At 43.6% G+C, this 21,142-nt stretch overlaps 2 protein-coding genes across 2 annotated transcripts in view; one reads left to right on the top strand and one right to left on the bottom strand.

The window, feature by feature from the left end:
* Nucleotides 1-3,084: 3,084 nt before the first annotated feature.
* On the bottom strand, nt 3,085-18,302 carry TSPO (translocator protein). The gene is made up of 4 exons (XM_026677624.2): nt 18,201-18,302; nt 7,200-7,392; nt 4,657-4,795; nt 3,085-3,316 (listed from the first exon to the last, which is right to left on the bottom strand). The coding sequence occupies exons 2-4, from the start codon at nt 7,382-7,384 to the stop codon at nt 3,146-3,148; spliced, it is 495 nt and encodes a 164-aa protein (XP_026533409.1). The 5' UTR covers nt 7,385-7,392; nt 18,201-18,302; the 3' UTR covers nt 3,085-3,145.
* The window catches only part of MCAT (malonyl-CoA-acyl carrier protein transacylase), a 12,081-nt gene continuing 7,634 nt past the window's right edge, over nt 16,696-21,142 (top strand). Inside the window, exons 1-2 of the mRNA XM_026677623.2 lie at nt 16,696-17,287; nt 19,159-19,246. Of these exons, the coding sequence (XP_026533408.1) occupies nt 16,868-17,287; nt 19,159-19,246 (508 nt within the window). The 5' untranslated portion in view covers nt 16,696-16,867. The remainder of the gene's footprint in view (nt 17,288-19,158; nt 19,247-21,142) is intronic.

Raw genomic sequence — 21,142 nt, 5'->3', positions numbered from 1 at the left:
GCGCGTGTGAAATGCGCGTTTGATGCGCATGCGCAAAGCGCGCGCTTACACCGAACCGGTAGGAAAAAGTTTTGAAACCCACCACTGGTCCTCTCTATCCAAAATGTGGACTTTGCTGTCTTCAAAGGAATGACCTTTGTCTCTGAAATGCGGATGGACTGCTGAATTGTGCCCTGATGGGTTTATATTCTCCTATGTTCTGCCATGCATTTGTGAAGTGGTTGCCACAAACCACTAAATGGCAGTATATACACAATCAGAATAACTGCTTCCACAGGTAGCAGCTTATACTGAAAGTGTGGGATTCTGAAGCTGCTGCTAACTTACATCATTAAATCCTTGGGCTATCATGGCAATGGCCATCAGCTTTTGTGGGGTTTGGGGGAAAGATAGACAAATTATTCTTGGAGGTTTCAAAAGATACTTTGCAAGTCTGTTTAGAACTATCCTGTTTCTCCAACAATATGGCCTCCCACAATAGGAAGTCCCAGCATGTTTTATAGGCATGAAATGAAATTAAGCCCCTCCCCCCAAATTAAGGCCTATATTAAAACATGCGAAATGGTGGGGAATGGTGAGGGGGGGGGCTTGCCGTTAGGAAGTACTTTTGTTGCACACCCGGATATGGTGCTGCCTGCGTTGACCCCGATACGAAGTGCCCCACCAATGCTGAGGTCAACATTTATTTATTTTTATTTATTTATTTGATTTGCCAATTGTTTACAAGATAATAAGTGTATACATAGTTGTGAATACATGAAATGGGTACATATAAGAAAAATAAAAGACGGTAGGCACGTTGGTGCACTTATGCACACCCCCTACAGACCTCTTAGGAAAGGGGTGAGGTCAATAGTAGACAGTCTAAGGTTAAAGTTTTTGGGGTTTGGGGAAGAAACTACAGAGTCGGGTAGAGTATTCCAGACATTGACCACTCTATTGCTGAAGTCGTATTTCCTGCAATCAAGTTTGGTGCGGTTAACATTGAGTTTGTATCTATTGTGTGCTCTTGTGTTGTTATGGTTGAAGCTGAAGTATTCATTGACAGGTAGGACATTGCAATGTATGATTTTATATACCATGCTTAAATCAGACCGAAGACGGCGTAATTCAAGGTTTTCTAGTTCTAGAATTTCAAGTCTGGTGGCATAAGGTATTCTACAACGAGTAGAGGAGTGGAGAACTCTTCTTGTGAAATATTTCTGGACTTTCTCAATTGTGCTAATATCAGATATGTAATGTGGGTTCCAGACCGATGAACTGTATTCGAGTATTGGTCTAGCAAATGTTTTGTATGCTCTGGTTAGTAGTGTGATATTACCAGAGAAAAAGCTACGTAGGATTAGGTTAACAACTCTTAATGCCTTTTTGGCTATGTGGTTGCAGTGGGCTCTAGCACTTAGATCATTAGAGGTGAGTCCAACATCCAAGCCGTCGCTGCCCGCCCGCCCAAAGATGCAAGGGGGGGGGAATTAAGTCACCCCCAAAAAGACAGCCTAGCCATTTTTTCGGGGCTCAAAAAAAAAAAAAAAAGACCCGGCCTTATTATATGAGAAACACGGTATGTGTACAAGAACATCAATTGATTTATTAGAGAATCACTGGAAAAGTACAGCTTGTCCACAACATTCACAGAGCTTATAATGATTGATATTTAAAAATATTCTCCATCTGCTCTAAGATAGTAATATTTGAACATCAACATCTCCTTTGGTTGCTCAGATACCAATGAAGATTGCTGAGCTTATTGCCAAAGATGAGGCCTCATAGTATGGATACAACTTTTTCCCCTCTTACATCTTTCTGTGTAAGAGTTGCAGTGGCGCAGTGGTTAGAAAGCAGTATAGCAGGCTATTTCTGCTGAGTGCCAGCTGTCTGCAATACAGCAGTTCGAATCTCACCAGGTTCAAGGTTGACTCAACCTTCCATCTTTCCGAGGTCGGGTAAAATGAGGACCCAGATTGTTGGGGTCGAAAGGGTGACTCTGTAAACTGCTTAGAGAGGGCTGTAAAAGCACTGTGTATATAAGTCTATGTGCTATTGCTATCGTGTTTTATTAAATAAACAAAAGGGGGGAAACGGCAGTGATAGTTCTGAGAATGCAAACTTAGATAAGGATGAGCAAAGAGAGATATTTCCTTTAGCTCTATGTCCTGCTGGAACACTGGCTTGGAGTCACCCCTTTCAGACCCAAAGTTGCTCAAATTTCATTTTAAATTCCCGCAGCAAGTCATTTCACTTCGCTTAGATCTCAACTGATTTTTAGAGCAAGGCAGGGGATGGTAAAGCTGCAAGATTCAATTGGCTCTTCCAGGCTGTTGTAAGGAGTCCACAGGGAAGGCATCAAGAAAGTGATTGCATCCAAGCAATCAGAGTTCTGTCCTTTTGATGCGCTGACACATGTGGATGGGGCTTTGATCACCTAACTGTGACTATCTTGCTTTTCTGATGCCCCTGCTAAACTCCCCTCCCCCAGTGGTGGGATTCCAAAAATTTTACTAGGGTTCTGTGGGCGTGGCTTTGCAGGCGTGGCATGGCTTTGTGGGTGTGGCAGGAGATGGATACTGCAAAATCCCCATTCCGTCCCTATTCCACTAACCCGCTTTCCAGCTCTGTTCTCCTGTGCAGGGCAACAAAAGAAGACCCAGGTGGTATTCAGGAGGTTCTGACGAGTTCTGGAGAACCGGTAGCGGAAATTTTGAGTAGTTCAGAGAACCAGCAAATACCACCTCTGACTGGCCCAACCCCCATCCATTCTCTGCCTCCCGAGTCCCAGCTGATCGGCTGAGTCTTCTTTGGTTACCCTGCACAGGAAGAACAGAGCTGGAAAGCAGGTTAGTGGAGTGGGGAGGGAATGGGATTTTGCAGTAACCTTCCCCTGCCACGCCCACCAAACCACTCCCACCAAGCCATGCCACGCCCACCAAGCCACACCCACAAAACCGGTAGTAAAAAAAAATGGAATCCCACCACTGCTCTGCGGACTTAATATCAGCTTGATTACGGGGAAAGGCACAGACTCAGTTTCCCCTTTTTTTATTTCCCAAATCTGTATTAACATGATCTACTAAGACAACAGTGGAATAGTGGAACTATAATGATGGTGGAACTTTAATTGTACTCATTTTTTTAAAAAAAACTCTCTCTAGTTTTTCTTATCAAGATTATCCCTCCAGATGCGGTAATTGAGCAGAGAGGCAAACATTAACCAAGCTATGTATGGATACATCAAACAGGCTGCAGCTTTGTTCACATGATTCCAAGCCACCGTTGTAGCTGTTGCTGTTCCTGTAATGAGTAATAGAACAAACAGCCCCTGAAACAGAAAAATAAAGATGTATTTACTCTTGATCTTGGTATTTTATATAAATGGAAACTATCTGAATATGGAGGTTCCTATAAATACCTGACTAATGGCATTCCAATAGAGTTGTCCCCATCATCAGACTTCCCCTTATGAGGGGATCCTTGGTCGTCTCTGAGCTTGGTTGTTTTCTTGTGGACGTTTCATTACCCAAACCAGGTAACGTTATCAGGACTGGCAGTGATGATGTTATCTAGTTTGGGTAATGAAAAATCTGCAACCAAACTCAGTGCTGAGGACCCCTCGTTTCAACCCTGCACTACAAATATTTTCCTTTACTCATTCCCCTTATGATCCTAAATCCAAAAAGCAATACTGTAGTTAGCAACCTTCCAAGGTTGTCTCCTGGGTTAATTTATCAAAGTAGCCCGTTACCATTTATTGCACACTTTTTGAGCAAATACCCTAGTTCAAGTCTTGTATTATTTTTCCCCTAAGAAAAATAGTACAAGGCAATTTTTAAAAATCCTATCTGCTTATTGCATCTACTTGGTTGGCTGTAACATTTGGGAAGTCTGAAGACTGTTTAGGAATTACTATGGTATACAAGACTAAGACAACGTATTTTAAAAGTTGGATTTTCCATAACCGTTCCTTAGTATACAGAACATACCGTGTTTCCCTGAAAATAAGACCCTGTCTTATAATTCTTTTTTGTCCCAAAAAAGGCACCAGATCTTATTTTTGAGGGGTGTCATTCACTGAATAACCTCATTTGCGTGTATCACCCACGGCCTTCTTTTCGCTGTCAGAGGCCTTTCAGGAACTTCTTCTGTGGCTGGCAAGGCTCTGCAGCCAATAACAGAGCTCTGGATCGATCCAGAGCTTTGTTATCATTTACAGAGGCCTTCAGGAAGGCCTTGCCAGCCTTGCCAGCTGCAGAAGAAATGGGCCGGCAAGGCAGGTGTCGGGGTGCACGAGGCCTGGCTACACCCTCCCCATCCCTACCCTAGCTTAATTTTTACTCTGGAGTGGGCGGGACCTTAATTAGGGCTTATTTTGGGTACACGTGTAAAAAAAAATCAAGCTAGGACTTACTTTCAGGGTAGGTCATATTTTGGGGGAAACGGTATTTGGCATTATTAGTAGAATTTGAAAAGAAAATGAGTGATGGCCCAGAAGGTTTAGTTATTTAAAAAAGGAAACCCATTTTTCCCAAGCTCTGCAATAAATAGTAGTTATTGCGGCACATAAATTGTTACATGTTGCATTGTCCTGAACCCCCCCCCCCCACAACTCAAGGCTGTTGAGCCAAACGACATGTACAGTGTGCATATATTTACATAACTTACCAATCCTAGTTTGTGTTGTCCAAAGAAGACAGAAGTCCATGACCAGTTCAAGGCCAGTTGCCCCACATACAGTCCCAGAGGAGCAAAGGACTTTTCATTGAAACCTCCCAAGTCCCTCCATACCAAGTAAGATCCATATCTACAGTATAAGGATGGAAGATACAGTCAGAAAAGAAACCAGATATGGGGATTTTTAAGACCAATAACAAACTTGTAGTTTAACTCTGTGTATTTACAATAGTGAAATCATTTGGAATAAATGTAAAGAGATATTTTCATTTTTTGTCTAAAACTCATTAGAAAAATACTGGTATAATATTTTTTTCTCCACAATCATAATCTCCAAACTAAATTCTGTTCCTACGTATACAGTAGTCTTGCAATTTGCATAATAACCAAGTTAATCATGGACGTGGTGTTTTCCTAGGGCTCTCTATGGAGTCTAAGCCCTGTGATTTCTTTGATTTTCCACTAATTAAGACCGACCATGATTATGTTTTCAACATCAGCCAAGATCAAAGGCACCCTCAAATGAAACTCAACTGATCCTTGCAGAAACCTGTCCAGGCAGCCATACGAAACTCATTTCCCACAACTTCCCAGCCTAGCTTAGTAGTTTTCCATCCAATATTAAATAAGACTAGCCCTTCTTTAGATTTTTGAGATCAGTCTAAATCAGCTAGATGCTGTCAGCTGAGCCAGGATTTAACTTGGGTAGGGTGAGCAGTGCATTATCTAAAATTTCAGCTAAATATAGAAACTGAAAAAAATAGAGTATTTGTTCTGACCCAAACCTTGTTCCAAGTAAACAAACACCAAACAGAGATAAAAGCAAAACCTTTTAATACTTCTCTGTGAATTACGTTAATTCACAGTTAAAAGGCTATTAAAACTAATTGTCTCAGATAAGAACGAGCCTTGCCAAGGTTCTGCAAGGTTGCCAAAAGGACTAGATTAAGTTGCCAAGAAATATTCCAAACAAAAAGTCTCCAAACACCAACCAAGATAATACAAACTTCCACAAGTGCAAGAACTTTTTTTGCTTCCTGCAAAAAATACCGGTCTGTCAGGCTGGCTTTTATCTCTTAAGGGAGGGGCCATTACTTTGCAGACTTACTCCCGAGTCGCCCATGCTTCTGCAGCTGCTCTTTCCTACGAGCAGCCCAGCGAGCACGCACACTTGGCACAGGCTCCTCAGGAACCTCTTCCTCAGTGCTGCCAGCCTCCACAATCTCCGAAGGCAGCACTCCACTCCCTGGTGGTCCTGGCCCCATCCCTGCATCACACGCAGGCCCCTCATCTGAGTCCTCGCTCTCCGAGACTTCAGCCATCCGCACCTGCTGCCGGTGAACCACAACAGCATTTTGAATGGCAATGTTCCCTAAAATGTGGCCTTGATGCATGTGTTTAATCATTTGTTAGATGTTGACATGGAATTATTCTTTTACAAGTACACTAAAGGGAGATATCCTATCTAAAAAAGAATGAAATTAATTCTCTTTTAGATGACACTATTTCAGCTTTTTATCTCTTCAGATGGTGCTGAATACATTATAAGACAGAAGATACATTTTAAGACAGAAGCAACCACTTTAAGAAAGGAAGAAAACTTTCCTTCATTCCAATTTCCAACCCCAAAATTTTCAGATAGGATTGATGAAAAAACCCTTCTTGAAACTCCTAGCATTCAGGGGTTATTGGTTGATACTTAATTGGGAGATTACTATAGCAGGAAATCCCAGGACTTTAGACTAGACTGCCACAAAACATCTAAGCAAGCAGCTTGGATATATCCATTAACTCAGCAAGAGTTGAGTTTATCTCACTTGACTTGACTTTTTTACACAGTAAGAAAATAATTTGCATCTGAGTTAAAGGAAGGACCTGTGAGAACCGGTAGCGGAAATTTTGAGTAGTTCAGAGAACCGGCAAATACCACCTCTGACTGGCCCCACCCCCATCTATTCTCTGCCTCCTGAGTCCCAGCTGATCGGCTGGGCCTTCTTTTGTTGCCCTGCCCAGGAGAATGGAGCTGGAAAGCAGGTTAGTGGGGTGGGGTGAGAATGGAGATTTTACAGTATCCTTCCCCTGCTACGCCCACCAAGCCAAGCCCACAGAACTGGTAGTACACATTTTTTAATCCCACCACTGGGATGAGGCACCCAAATAACCTGTCATTTGGTTCTCCTGAGCATTTGGGCAAGAAAACATGGGAAGAAAAGTTATTGACAATGATCTGACTCCAAAGTATTCAGGACGCCACAATCCCCCAATGTGAGAATTTAGTATCATCACTTTTAATTACTTGTTTTCTCCTTGACTGTTAATTTAGCCCTTGGTGAGTTTCCTAGGCTGACCTACATATTTGTTTAATTGAGTAGTTAAATGAATAGCAGCAGCTTCAACTGACCTCAATATCAGTTAAAAGCTGGCTACTTTTACTCCCTGGGCTGATCGTTAACCACATGGACAGAATTTTTAGAAATTCACCATAGCAGACAAATTGCCCAAATTTTAATTAACCAAACAAAGGAAATGCTTACCCCATTGATGTATATAAAGTTCCCCATACAGGTCCAAACAACCAGTTTGGTGGACGCCAGGATGGTAGTTTCAAGGATCTGTACCACATCATTTCCCTCTTCACTATTGGGGCTGTTAAAAAACCCCCTATATTAGGCAAGACTGTGAAGCCAATAGCTGGGATCCAGGATGAAACCACTTCCATTATGGCTCCTGAAATGAAGGCACATAGAAAACTGAATAAAAATGTACGATTTTCCAAAAGCCAAGAAAACAGCACATTAAAGGAAGACTTAGAATCTGTTTTAACAAAAGCATCATTGCCTCAAACCTGGGCCAGCGGGATATTCCTAGAGCAGGGGCGTTAAACTTGTGTCATCACAGCGGTGTCACATGACATATCGTGACTTTTTTCCCCCTTTGCTAAATTGGGCGTGGCCAGCACGTGATACAACTGGCCCAGGGGCTACGAGTTTGACAGCCCTGGTCTAGAGACACTCCAATACACAACTTTTGTGTTGCTTCCGAATTGCAGCCTCCCATGTCAACATCACTGTTCATCGGTGGAATCAGTTTGTTCCTGACTCAGCTGGAGTGTATCTTAAACCAGGGGTTGCCAACTGGTGGCCCGCGGGAACCCTCCCTGCCCACTCACTCCTTATCTGGCTAAGTTGCTATTTTTCCTTTTTGTTTCCCCGACCATCAGCTGTTCTGCTGTGCTGGGAGATTTAGATTAGCTAGAAAGCAGGAAATTGTTGTATTTCTTGCTTTCTAGCTAGTCTTTAGATCTCTCTCTCTCTCTCTCTCTCTCTCTCTCTCTCTCTCTCTCTCTCTCTCCCCTCCCTCCCTCCCTCCCTCCCACCCACCAACGTCAGCAAGCCACCATCAGTCAAAATTCATATTAGTGGTCCCTGGGATTTAAAATTATGAGTTTGGTGGTCCCTAAGATCCAAAAGGTTGGCAACTCCTATCTTCAACTGTTTCTTTTGGAGATGGTGAAGCTCTGCAAGATTTGTGGGCAGTTTGTTTTCCTAGCTTCCTAGCTCTAGAACTTTCTCAGCAAGACTTAGCCATTGCACCATCTTAGCAAGAGAGTGTCATGATAGCTTGGCAGTTTCCCCCTCATAGCCATTGCTCGGATTCCTTGGGGAATTAAAAAGAATGGATAGGAGTGGGACACTGAGTCCTGATTTACTTTCCAGTTTATCAGCTGAAGGGAGTACTAACTGATTTATCACTGGTCACAATAGAATTGTGCAAAGTTTTGGAGACTAAAACATATGAAGAACGGTTGCAGGAACTGGATATGGCTAGTTTAGAGAAAAGAAGGACCAGGGGTGATATGATAGCAGTATTCCAGTATTTGAGGGGCTGCCACAAAGAAGAGGGGAGTCCACTTATTTTCCAAAGCACCAGAAGGCAAAATGAGAAACAATGGATGGGAAACTAATCAAGGAGAGAAGCAACCTAAAACTGGGGAGAAATTTTCTGACAGAACAATTAACCAGTGGAACAACTTGCCTCCAGAAATTGTAAATGCTCCAACGCTGGAAGTTTTTAAGAAGAGGCTGAACAGCCACTTGTTTGGAATGGTATAGGGTCTCCTACTTGGGCAAGTGGTTGGACTAGAAGACCTCCAAGGTCCCTTCCAGTTCTATTCTGATTGAATTTGACAATGATGGAAATCAAACTGCAGGTTCATCTCAAATGGTTTCTGAGGAACTGGGGAATCAAAATGGCAGCAGTGTGGAAGGATGCTCAGTAGAAAGAAATGTTGATATTTCCTTGAATTGCATTTTGTTTGACAGAGCCCAGTATGCAAGCCTGTCTAGATCCTTCTAAATTTTAAGCCTATTGATTATTCCTCATAGTTTGGGGTTGTCTTCAAATTTGTTGAGTTCCCCTTCTATCCTTCTATCTAAATTTTTTATGAGCATGTTGAAGAGTACTGGGTCTAAGACAGAACCCTGGCGCACATTTCCCTCCATGTAGATATAGTTCCTTTGAAGACAATTCATTGTGTGTGACTGGTCAGCCTGTTATGAATCCATTTGGTGATGACGCTGTCCATAACATTTCACTGGTCCATTAATCTCATCACTTTGTCAAAGAATTCAATAAGGTTTGTCTGGCATGATCTGTTTTTGACAAATCCATGTTGGCCATTTCTCAAGAGTTTTCCAAGCTTTTTCAGTTGTTCTCCCCCTTAAAGATTTCCATTCATGGAGTCCTTCCTAAGTTCTCTATAAATTTGTTGAAATCAGCTCTTTTAAAATCTAAGACACTTGTTTGATTTTGTTCTATTACTTGGGCCTGCATTATGTTCAATTGCAATATGGCATCGTCACTCTTCCACAAAGTTCTTCAACCTATCTCTCTTATGCATTAAATTAAATCCGGTATAGCTGACCTTCTAATTCCATCCTCTGTTTTGGGTGACAAAATTGTCTGCTAGGTTTGTCAGGAACCTGACTGATCTCCCACTTTTGCTAACTGGTTAGCACAAAGTTTATATATTTCCTTTGGTTGGGTGGGTGGCTTGTGGTATTCACCTATAGCAATGTCATTCCTTTTCCTTTTTTTATTAACCTGAATGTATTCCATAAGGTTTTTACCATTATAGCTCTCCCACCCCAATGTCTGTAGAGGTGTAGTTATCTCTTATATATAATGCAACTCCACCTCCTCGTTAGGTGTGTTTCATTTGAACATTTTAAATCCTTCTAGGTGTACTGTACATTCCAGGCATGGAATGTACAGGCATGTTTTATCCTACCAAATTTCCATAATAGCAAGCATCTGCCTTTATGTACTGGCATTCAAGTTTGCTCTGTTTCTTCCTCATACTCTGAGCATTAGTGTATAGACAACTGAGTCCCTTTTGACTGACCCTGTATTTGCTTTCTGCAACTATTTTGTATCTAACTTCCCCTTCTTTCTTAGCATTTAGTGGATTGTCATGAGGTTAGTGTTTTAGATTAGGTCCAAACATTTATCTCCCTTCCCCTCCAGTTGTAGTTTGAAGCTCTTGGGGATAAGCTGAGCCAGCTGATTTCCAAAAAACAACAACAACACATTCTTCCCAGTTCTTGTGAGGTGTAGCCATCCCTTGCCAAAAGACCCTCAGGCAGGTATTGTAGACTGTAGGAACCCAAAATTATCTTGATGGCACCATCTCCTAAGCCAGTGGTTTACTTAAAAAGCTGTGTTCCCTCATTAATTGCCTACTTTTTGTTGGGAGTACAAATGAAAACACCACCTATGCTCCCATCTCTATGGCATTCATACCTAGTTGTTCATAGTCTTGTGATATCAGTTTGCATTTGGTACATATATAACTAGTGTCTTCTACAGGTATGAATACGCACATGGCACATACTTTGCAAACCACAAGTGACAAGACAGTTTTTCCATGATTATGTGTTTTTCCGTGACTGTGCTATTCTTCTTCTAGTAAATGCTCCCAGTAGTTCCAAGGCAGGGGCCCTTCTCTCTTTTAAAATTTGGTTCAAGGCAGGGTTTTATTAATTATTAGCTATATGAAATGAAAAATGTTTAATGGCCTACCTGCCAACATTGGATGAGATGCAGAGGTGTAATTCTCAATTAGGGTTGAGCCGAAGGAGAACTAAGATGCAATGTAGCTTCATCCTTTTTTTGAGCATGGATTTGAATAGATGGTTATTTAGCACCACCATAAATCCTTTATGTTATGGTCTTATTAGGAAGGTGGTAAGATAATTTGTTGAACCCCTTTTACCATTTTTTAAAAAATAGATTGAAAAAGTTACAGAATAAGACAAGTCCTTGAATATATGCAAATTTTGATCTGTTTTAATGAAAAGGAATTCCAGTACAGGAGTCCACCAATTATTTTTGGCTTTCATTAGCTTGGATCACACCTCCAATTTCTGCCTTTCATGTTCAATAATTCAATATTTCAGGGAGTAAAATATGGAGTTTTCCTTTATAATGAGTAGAATGGGCAGAAACAATCAAATTAGTTTGTCCCAATTCAATTACAGGAAGTGCTCTTCATTTGAATCTGTAACAGATTCTCCCTGCTAGAGTCTAATAAATTCTAATTTATAATTCAAATAAAGATAGATGAGTTTTTATTCTTGCTTGATATCACCCTTCTTTTTCTGACCCTAGGTTTGCGGAAATGTATAAGCAATCAAGCTCCCATCACTTCATCATTGTATCATGAAAAAATGGTGAGATTTGTCATGGGTTATCAATCCCTAACTACAAGCACTGCGATTTGAAACTTTCCCCTCCAGCCAGATTTCAAATTTCAATTTGATTCATTGTCATCAGCCATTCAGTCATGTCCAACCCTTGGCCACTCTATGGATCAGTACTCTCCATGCCCCTCTGTCTTGTACCCTTCCTTCACATCCGCCATGGTCATTCTGGTGTCATCCTTTATCCTCAATGTGGGCAGCCCCATAGAAACATCTTTATTTCTGGACAAATTCACTGAATTTATTATTTTTGTAAAACAGCTATTATATGGAAAGGGGATACCAAAATGACTAGAATAAGAAAAAAGCAGCTGAATCGGCACATGTTCAAAGAAAGGTGTTTATGCTCAGAAAACAGGTGCTTACCTATTATTTCGAGATATATACATACTAAAGTTTAAATTTAATGGGTGTGCTCGCATGCCCACACGCCTGCCTCTCCCACAAAACCATACCCTCCTTTTCTCTCTTGTAGTTTAAAGGATTTGATTCTGCCTTTTATTTTTCAAAATGTAATATAATATATAATAATTATATAATATAATAATAATTATATAATATAATAATTCCTGTCTATTAATTTGTGGCTCTCAGTAGCAACCTACTAAAGTAAAATGACTATTACCCTTACTTCCCATTATAATGTTACCACCTTTCTCTGAGTAACTTGCAGAAAGCATTAACTTTCCTTTTTATATCTTTATCTCTGGTGATTTTAGACATTACAAACTCCGGTGCAAAAGTAAGAATTTGGATGAGACAACTTGATGTAGATTAACGGCTTGTCAAAATGTCTCCAGAGTACACAGCGGCATAATGTGCTTCACTACTCATTTAAGCCTGTATTAAATGTAGTCCTAGAATTTTTCTATATACCCTGGTACAAATTGATCAGCCATGGCAATTATATAATTTTTTAAAAGTTTCCTGGTAGTGAGGAAACCTCATGAAAAGTCACTGTTTTCTCTGGATAACCTAGAGACTACCGACCTTCTGGTGAATAGGGTGTATGGAAATTTTTAAAGAATCCTCAAAGACTTGACTTTTTGAACAATTAAAACCTTAACATTACTTTAAATCAACCAACAAAAACATACTATGTTAACCCATCCAGAGAAAACAAGAGATTTAGAATCCAGCATGAATTGTTTTTTAAGAGAGAGAGAGAGAGAGAGAGAGGTATCAACAATCTAGCTCTTTGCTTCTGTCCAGGTAGCCAAGGATTAATACATTAGTAAAAAAGTTTATAATGTTTGCTAGTCTGCCAATCTCCAGTTGGAGATCAGTTAGAATACTGTATGTATCAAGTCTCCTATGTTGCTTTCCTTGTAATTACATAGTATTGTCCATGTACTGATGGAAATTATATGCCATTATCTTTTTTCCCGGTGGTCTCCCATCCAGGTACTAATGAACAACATACAGTATTCAGTTTTTTAAAAAGACTATCTTGAGTCAACCTCTCAGTGATTTCGTGGACGCGCTCCTGTAGTTTTCTTGGCAACCGTGAAGAAAAGATTTGCCAGTGCCTTCCTTCTCAAGATTTTTCAACTTCTCCGTTTAGCCCTCGAGGGAGAGGTGATCTCCAATCCCAGCACTAGGCAGGTTTCACCTTGCTTAGTGTATTTGATTGAGAACAACTAAAGGCTGAGGTTATGGTCTCCTCAATGCCCAGGCAAAAGCACGGGCCTTTGGGAAACACTGCAAATTCAGTAATCTCTTCACACTTCTCTTATTTTTCAAACCAAGAGAACGAAAGAAGCTCTTTTTAGGAGGGTTACATAAGGCCCTCGTGGAAAGTGAAAATATTCAGCCTGCCATTTCTGCCACCTATTGTAGTCACTTATCTTCTAATAAATCTGATTGCGGAAGCCTCTATGAGACACAGAGTTATGGCATATGTAAGCCTATTGCTATTTGGCTGTCAAGAGCTTGACAGGGGGCTAAGCATAACTATCTTTGGTGGGTTTCAGTACCTGGAAGCCTCCATAAAAGAAGTTAGGTGCATCTCCTCAAAGCCTCCACTGATAGAAGGGTCCTTTTTCTTCATCCTCATTGCTTTTGTGTTATCAACTAAAACAGCTAATCAAGAGTATTTCTCAGCTAATTGCCTTCTGGTTACATAATACAGATAAGAGTACATTTTCTAGACCCTGCTAGAGTATTTTACAAGGAGTTTTTGCAGATGACTTTAAGCACTTCCTAAAATACACAGCAAATGCAGATACACAGCCTGTAGGAAACAATTGAATGAGCAACTGAAGGACATTGAGAATGAGTGAGAACAATCAACCAGGGGGACAGTTTTTGCCTTCAGAAGTTATGGTAGCTTCATCTCTGGAAGCTTTCAAGAAGAGACTGGACTGCCACCTGTCAGGAATGGTGTAGGGTCTAGTGCTTGGGCAGGGGGTTAGACTAGATGACTTACAAGGTCCCTTCCAACCCTGTTAATCTAATCTATCTATCTAAGATTCCAGGATGCTTGGGGAGATCTGAGGCAGACCGAAAGGGGACTTCTCCCCACTTCTTTCAGTTGCCCAAACTTTTGAAGTCTTTTTTTGATTGAGAGATTTAAAAAAAAAAACTTGCAAGCAACTTAAGTTCACAGCTTTCACTGCAAGAGTCCGAGATTGGACCACCAGGAGGAAAATAGCTTACCTGGCATCGTTGCCACGCTGCTCCAAGTCACGGCTGGAGGGATGCTTCTCCTATATGCAGTTCAGAAAAATTGGGGTGCGGCTTGGAATGCCCCACCTATATGCAGGGGCTGGTCGCTAGAAGCTACACCCTTGGATTGGGCGGTGCTGCCATTATTACATTCTTTTTAATCAAATCTAATGAAGTGCAATACGTTCTAAATATTCACTAAATATTTGCTGTAATTTATAAGTCATAGATTAAGATCAACTGGCGCTCTAACTAAAGTTAAAACATTCCTCTAATTCTTTATTCCACTTATCACTTAACCTTTGCATATCAAATTGCTTTGTATCTATAGAAACCTGCATGTTTTTCTTTTTAGTTTTAAAAATAAAACAACTCAGAAGGCCACGTGAATGACTTTGGATCTTCTGCATTGCTACCAGGAAAAATATATGGACATGTTTTCAAGGTTGATTCAAACTGGATGGGAGTCTTTTGCAAAGCTGTGCCCATGAAATCTGGCTAGAGTTTGATAGATTGCCAGGAACTCCCAGAGCTGTAGGCTAGATTAGGAAATTGAACCATATCCTTACAAACAACTGTCATGAAAACAACATGGTTCAGGGGTGGTATTCAGCAGTTTCTGACCAGTTCTGGAGAACTGGTAGCAGAAATTTTGAGTAGTTCAGAGAACCGGTAAATACCACCTCTGACTGGAGATTTTACAGTATCCTTCTCCTGCCACACCAACCAAGCCACTCCCACAGAACCAATAGTAAAAAAATTGGAATCTCACCACTGACCTGGTTGTATACATAAAGAATCAAGTTTCACTTGATAAGATTTTTAGTCAAATTTCATTAACTTGCATTCAATTGTGGTGACTAAATGGATGAATGGTTACGATCTTGGCTTGTTTTTCGCCAGTCTGCAGCTCTTCCAAGAACATTACAGTGAGTTCTCTGGTTCAACAAATCCACAGACTTCCACTTTCCTCAACTTGCCAAATTTTGGCATTTTTCTAATCTATCACCTGCTTACATGTGTGTCCAAAGAATAAGTTTCTACTTGCTTCAAGAGAGCAGCCAGTCTTTCCTTGGTTGCACCTCCAAAGGTTGCATCTTTCATGTCATGAAAGTCAACTGAATGGCTTACATCTACCTCACAGGTTATTTTTATGGGGGAAAAGAGGAAGCAGGAATTTTGTACAGATAGTTCTCGACTTAACACAGTTTATTTAGTGACTGTTCAAAGTTACGTCACTGAAAAATGTGACATGACCATTTTTCAGTTACAACCTTTGTAGCATCCCCATAATCACGTGATCAAAATTCAGATGCTTGTCAACTGGTTCACACTTATGACCATCGCCGTGTCCCAAAATCATGTGATATCCCATTTTGCAACAAGTGAACAAATCAACTGCAGTGATTCACTTAACAACTGTGGCAAGAAAGGTTGTAAAATGGAGCAACATTCACTTAACAAATGTCTCAACAGAACTTTCGGGCTTGCTTGTGGTAGTGAGTACCTGTATGTGACTACCTGTATGTTCACCACTTTGAGTTGAAATATGATAACATAAAAATAGTAGCAATAATATAAATCGAAGCCTTCCACCAATGCTGCAACCATCGCTTTGCTCCTCTCTGCCTCAGTTTACTTGAATAGCTGGTCATATACATGCTGTCTTTTGTGTTATCAAGGCCAATGGAAGAAGTTTGAAGCCCAAGGGGAGACAGGAGAAGGTGCAAAGAATTAATCCTCCTGAAAGGCAGAATTATCCCATCGCTCAACCTCAAGCCAAGTCAAATTTGCTTAGTCTTGAGTTGGCTTTGCCAGGGTCCAAGAGAAAGAACTCCAGGGGCAAAAAGTGAAAAGCCAAACAAGGATCAATCAATCATTGATCAGAGTAGAGCTGGGACACCCCATCCCAGGGAATAATTAATCGAGTCCTTCAGCACCTCAGAACAGCCTATTCCTCCCACATCCTCCTGGGGAGTCTATGACAACTCGCCAACTTGCAATGACCAATTCACGACAGGCCAACTCGCTACAACAGGGGTTTCCAACCTTGGCAACTGTATGACTTGTGGACTTCAACTCCCAGAATTCCTCAGCCAGCATGTGCTGGCTGAGGAATTCTGGGAGTTGAAGTCCACAAGTCATACAGTTGCTAAGGTTGGAGACCCATGCGCCACAGGAGGACACCTCACCATGGGCCAACTTGCTGCTGGAGAAGAGTTACACTCATATCAAAGAAATAATCCGATAGAATCATGGAAGAAAGAATAGAATGGAATAGAATAGAATAGAATAGGTTTATTGGCCAAGTGTGATTGGACACACAAGGAATTTGTCTTGGTGTAAATACCAAGGATGCCAAAGGAGAGACTAAATAAATTGTGTGACAAAAATCATTATTTTTTTATTTTAAATAATTAAATAAATTATAATTAATTTATTTAATTTAATTAAATAATATAAGTTGAATTGTCCCGCAGTGAGTTGTTCTGTGGAGAATTGGCTGTGGAGAACTGTGCCGTCTTCCTGGTGTTCCTCCTCCCTCCCCCCCCACCGCCTAGCACCAAGACCTTCCTAACGTCTTCGCCAGGAATCGGCCAACACTGCGCTTGCGCCCAGAGTGACGTCACGCTTTTTTGTAGCCTTGGAACCTCCGTTGCAGTTAAAGCGGGAAGCTTTTTCGTTGTCTTTTTTCGGGCGTTTTTTTTTTTTTAAAAAAAGAGGCCTAGTCTGGGAAAGCAAGGGTTGCCGTAGCAACCGCCGGGCCTGTCGCGATGCGCTTGCGCGGTCCTAGCATGGCGGTGCGGCTTGCCGCGGGCCGATGGCTCCGGCGGGAACCGTTTACTCAGCTGCCCGGAGGCGGAGGGGTTGCCGGCGTGCAGCAACTCTTGGAAAACGCGACCGTGGAGGTGGAGGAGAAGACGCGGAAGGCGCAGCGCGCCGCCCCCGAGGAAACCTCCGTGTTGCTCTTTCCCGGCCAGGGCAGCCAGTTCGTGGGAATGGGCCGCGGGCTGCTCCGCTATCCCAACGTGCGCCAGCTTTTCCGCGTGGCCGAAGCCGTGCTCGGCTACGACCTGTGGAGCCTCTGCCAGGACGGCCCCAGCGCCCGGCTGCACCGCACGGTGCACAGCCAGCCCGCTGTCTTCGTCTGCTCTTTGGCTGCCGTGGAGAAGCTGCACCATCAGCAGCCCTGGGTGAGGAAGGGGTCCCTGGGTAGGGGAAGAGAGACTCCCAGCCCCAGGAGGCGAGGAGCGAAAAGAAGCCGAAGGTTGTTTGTTTTTTGTGGGGACCCCGTTCCTGGAGTCTTTCGACCGGCCCATTGCCTGGGATGGTCTCAGGATACCTGCAACGGGCTGGACTAGAAGATCTCCAAGATCCCTTTCCAGTTCTAGGATTTTGAGGCTGTTCCCTCGGCAGAAGACATCCAAGCTGTTTGATTATTATTATTTTTAATTTTTAAATGACGTATTGCGGGATTCTGGGAGTGTTCTCCCAAAATCCACCCCTGCCGCGGTTATCACTTAAAAGTAGGGCATCCAAATTATTATTATTTTTGTGGGAGCAAAGATACCATTAAGTCTTTGGCACTTTACGACCTCTTATTATCTCTTATGTTATGTTCTCGCACATTATGTTCTCGCGTAAAATCGGGAGCCTCCCTTGCAAGGGTGTGAAACCGCTTAAGGGTTACTTTGGAGTAAACTTTTACTGCCTTGGAGTAAACTGGTAAACTGAAGAGGCAGATGAGATGGACAAATTGGATCCGAACTGTTGGACTGGGGAATATGATCAACATGGTTAAAAAAGAAAAAAGGTTAAAGTCAATAGTGCCATCCAGAGAGCAGCTGTAGTAGTAGTATTTGGCAAATAAGCCAAGTTAAGTGGTTGAAACCTGAGCAAGTAAGTGTTCTCTCTCTGGAAAACAGACACTAGCAGCTAACCTCAGCTTGAGAAACTTAGCTCATGTTGCTGGAATATATTTATTCTTTAACCATCTTTTTAACGTGCTAAAAAATACATATATATCAGAATTTTGAAAACTTTTCAAAACTATAGGGCAACCCCCAATTTCTTAAAATTGCAACATAAAAGCTGAGTGTGACTTACAGGTGGTTCTTCAGAGACCACTTCGTTTCCACAGCCCTGAGTGAGGAGCGCTTGCGATGGGTCCTTGTAGTTGTAACTGCCACAACGTCCCCAGGATCATGTGATTGTAATTCAGGCAGTTGAAAAACATCTTGCAATTACAGTGCAGTATTCACGGTCACGTGATTAGGATCGCCCATTTGTGGGGAAATATAAACCAGGAAGCTGGCAGGAGATTGGTGATCATGGTTGTGGGATGGTGCTGTGACTCTGGGGGGAGTCACACTTTACAGCTGTTGATTAGTGAAAGTTGCAACTCTAAATTACAATTATTAAGTGATGGTTATCTGTATATAATAAACAGATTTATATCCATTTACAGAAGAGCTGTGATTATTTGGGTTTGTCTGGGTTTATTTATTTACCTGCCTGTTTGTAAAATGTATAAATCTGTAATTTTAGAAAAGAAAATACTAGCCCCAGGCACATATTTTACTAGACAGAGCTTAATTGAGACAATATTCAGTCTGAGAATCTCTTGAGTTCGGAGCTGAAAATGGAAATTAGAAAAGTTTACTAAAGACAGTTACAGAAGATGTTTTATCATTTTTACCTATCTCAGACTAATGGGGAGGCAAAGATGCTTCTGGGCAAGATTTAACACTGACATCTTTCATATAAATATTGATTCTCGGAATAGGGTTATGCCAAAGATGTTAAAGCATAAAGAAATACCTGAACATTCTCCTTGTAAGAACATAGCATTCATTCCTTAGTGTCTTAAGACTAGGTAAAAAGTCACCTTGATTGTTTTCAATTTAGAATGTTCTAGAAATTGTACAGTTTAGCTTTCTGAATACACGAGATCCTAGGTGCTTTCTGAGCTTGGTACTTTTCTTGCAGATGTTTCCTTACAAATTACATGATGCCATCAGTGCACTTCTGAACATGTTTTCAAAAGTTTTTTTTTTTTTTACAGGTTGTTGAGAGCTGCGTTGCGGCTGCTGGATTCAGCATTGGAGAATATGCTGCTCTTGTTTTTGCGGGAGCCATGGATTATGCAGAAGGTATAAAGCAAGCATCAGTATACAGAAATATTTTATTTTAACATTGGGATGCACAATTTTTGTTTAGCTGAGAGCTACACCAGCCTGAACAAGATTTTGGCATTGAAATAAATATGTGCATTAAAGGAATGCAAATTCCTCATGAGGAATAAAAAATTTCATTATAATTCTCCTAAAATATAAAAATATGTGACTAAAATATTTTGATTAGCAAAAATAAAAAGGTGGCAGAATGAGTGAGGTGATAACAATAGTATGCATTGTACCCTTAGGCAACAGGATCAAGAGGGTACTAGAACTCCCATATATCTTGCCAGATTACTATGGTTTAATATATCTGTGATATATGTTGATTCACATATTTCTGTTCATTTTACAAATTAGTAAAGTACAACAATCCTGATTTTACTTTTTCCAAGAATTTCAAAATGGAATTTCTTATTTAATAAAGTTAAATAACAAAAGTTACTTATGATTACTTTTGTTGAAATGTGAAACTTATTGCAGAGTTCATTTGGATGAAAAAAGCAGATGTAGAAGTGCCTCTTTGAAGCACAGGAATTATAGTTCATAGACCTTACGCAGTATATTCATGGAACCTTGCATCCATTTGGTACATTTGAAATACGTTATATATGCATTTATTTTCAGTACAGTGTGCAGTTTTGCAAAAAATATTGAATATATATTGTGTTAATATATTTAAAGCACTGATCTTCAAAAGCAGTTCTTGTGAAATTTTAAATTTAAAGAATCAAGTGAAATATTTAGTGCAGATTTCTTATAAAAAGTAATTCAGATTGGCCGTTCTATTAAATTATGGTCTACAGCAGGGGTGTCAAACTCACGTCACATTGTCATGTGACATATTGGGACTTTTTTCCTCTTCGCTAGGGGGGCCCCCCCCCCCCCCCCCCCCCCCAATTTTACCCCCCCCCCCCCCCCCCCCCCCAACCAACCCAAAGCACCAAGCCCCCCCCCCCCCCCCCCCCCGCTGGTACCCCCCCCCCCCCCCCCCCCCCCCACCGGCCCCCCCCCCCCCCCCCCCCCCCCCCCCCCCCCCCCCCCCCCCCCCCCCCCCCCCCCCCCCCCCCCCCCCCCCCCCCCCCCCCCCCCCCCCCCCCCCCCCCCCCCCCCCCCCCCCCCCCCCCCCCCCCCCCACCCCCCCCCCCCCCCCCCCCCCCCCCCCCCCCCCCCCCCCCCCCCCCCCCCCCCCCCCCCCCCCCCCCCCCCCCCCCCCCCCCCCCCCCCCCCCCCCCCCCCCCCCCCCCCCCCCCCCCCCCCCCCCCCCCCCCCCCCCCCCCCCCCCCCCCCCCCCCCCCCCCCCCCCCCCCCCCCCCCCCCCCCCCCCCCCCCCCCCCCCCCCCCCCCCCCCCCCCCCCCCCCCCCCCCCCCCCCCCCCCCCCCCCCCCCCCCCCCCCCCCCCCCCCCCCCCCCCCCCCCCCCCCCCCCCCCCCCCCCCCCCCCCCCCCCCCCCCCCCCCCCCCCCCCCCCCCCCCCCCCCCCCCCCCCCCCCCCCCCCCCCCCCCCCCCCCCCCCCCCCCCCCCCCCCCCCCCCCCCCCCCCCCCCCCCCCCCCCCCCCCCCCCCCCCCCCCCCCCCCCCCCCCCCCCCCCCCCCCCCCCCCCCCCCCCCCCCCCCCCCCCCCCCCCCCCCCCCCCCCCCCCCCCCCCCCCCTGTCCGGGCCTACGGTGTGGCCAGCACATGACACATCCGGCCCAGGAAGATTCCCCCCCCCCCCCCCCCCCCCCCCCCCCCCCCCCCCCCCCCCCCCCCCCCCCCCCCCCCCCCCCCCCCCCCCCCCCCCCCCCCCCCCCCCCCCCCCCCCCCCCCCCCCCCCCCCCCCCCCCCCCCCCCCCCCCCCCCCCCCCCCCCCCCCCCCCCCCCCCCCCCCCCC

This window comes from Notechis scutatus, chromosome 6 (genome assembly GCF_049901735.1).
Source record: "Notechis scutatus isolate UNSWTSFEM ecotype Mainland chromosome 6, rNotScu1.2, whole genome shotgun sequence".
NCBI lineage: Eukaryota > Metazoa > Chordata > Lepidosauria > Squamata > Elapidae > Notechis > Notechis scutatus.
This window is presented reverse-complemented; position numbering and strand designations above follow the sequence as displayed.

Excerpts from the sequence above, each read along its gene's own strand:
- TSPO (XM_026677624.2), bottom strand. The coding sequence starts at position 7,384 with ATGGAAGTGGTTTCATCCTGGATCCCAGCTATTGGCTTCACAGTCTTG. Across the intron at positions 4,796-7,199 it reads ACTTTATATACATCAATGGG|ATATGGATCTTACTTGGTAT; the intron begins GTAAGCATTTCC and ends CTTATACTGTAG. Across the intron at positions 3,317-4,656 it reads GACAACACAAACTAGGATTG|GGGCTGTTTGTTCTATTACT; the intron begins GTAAGTTATGTA and ends TTTCTGTTTCAG.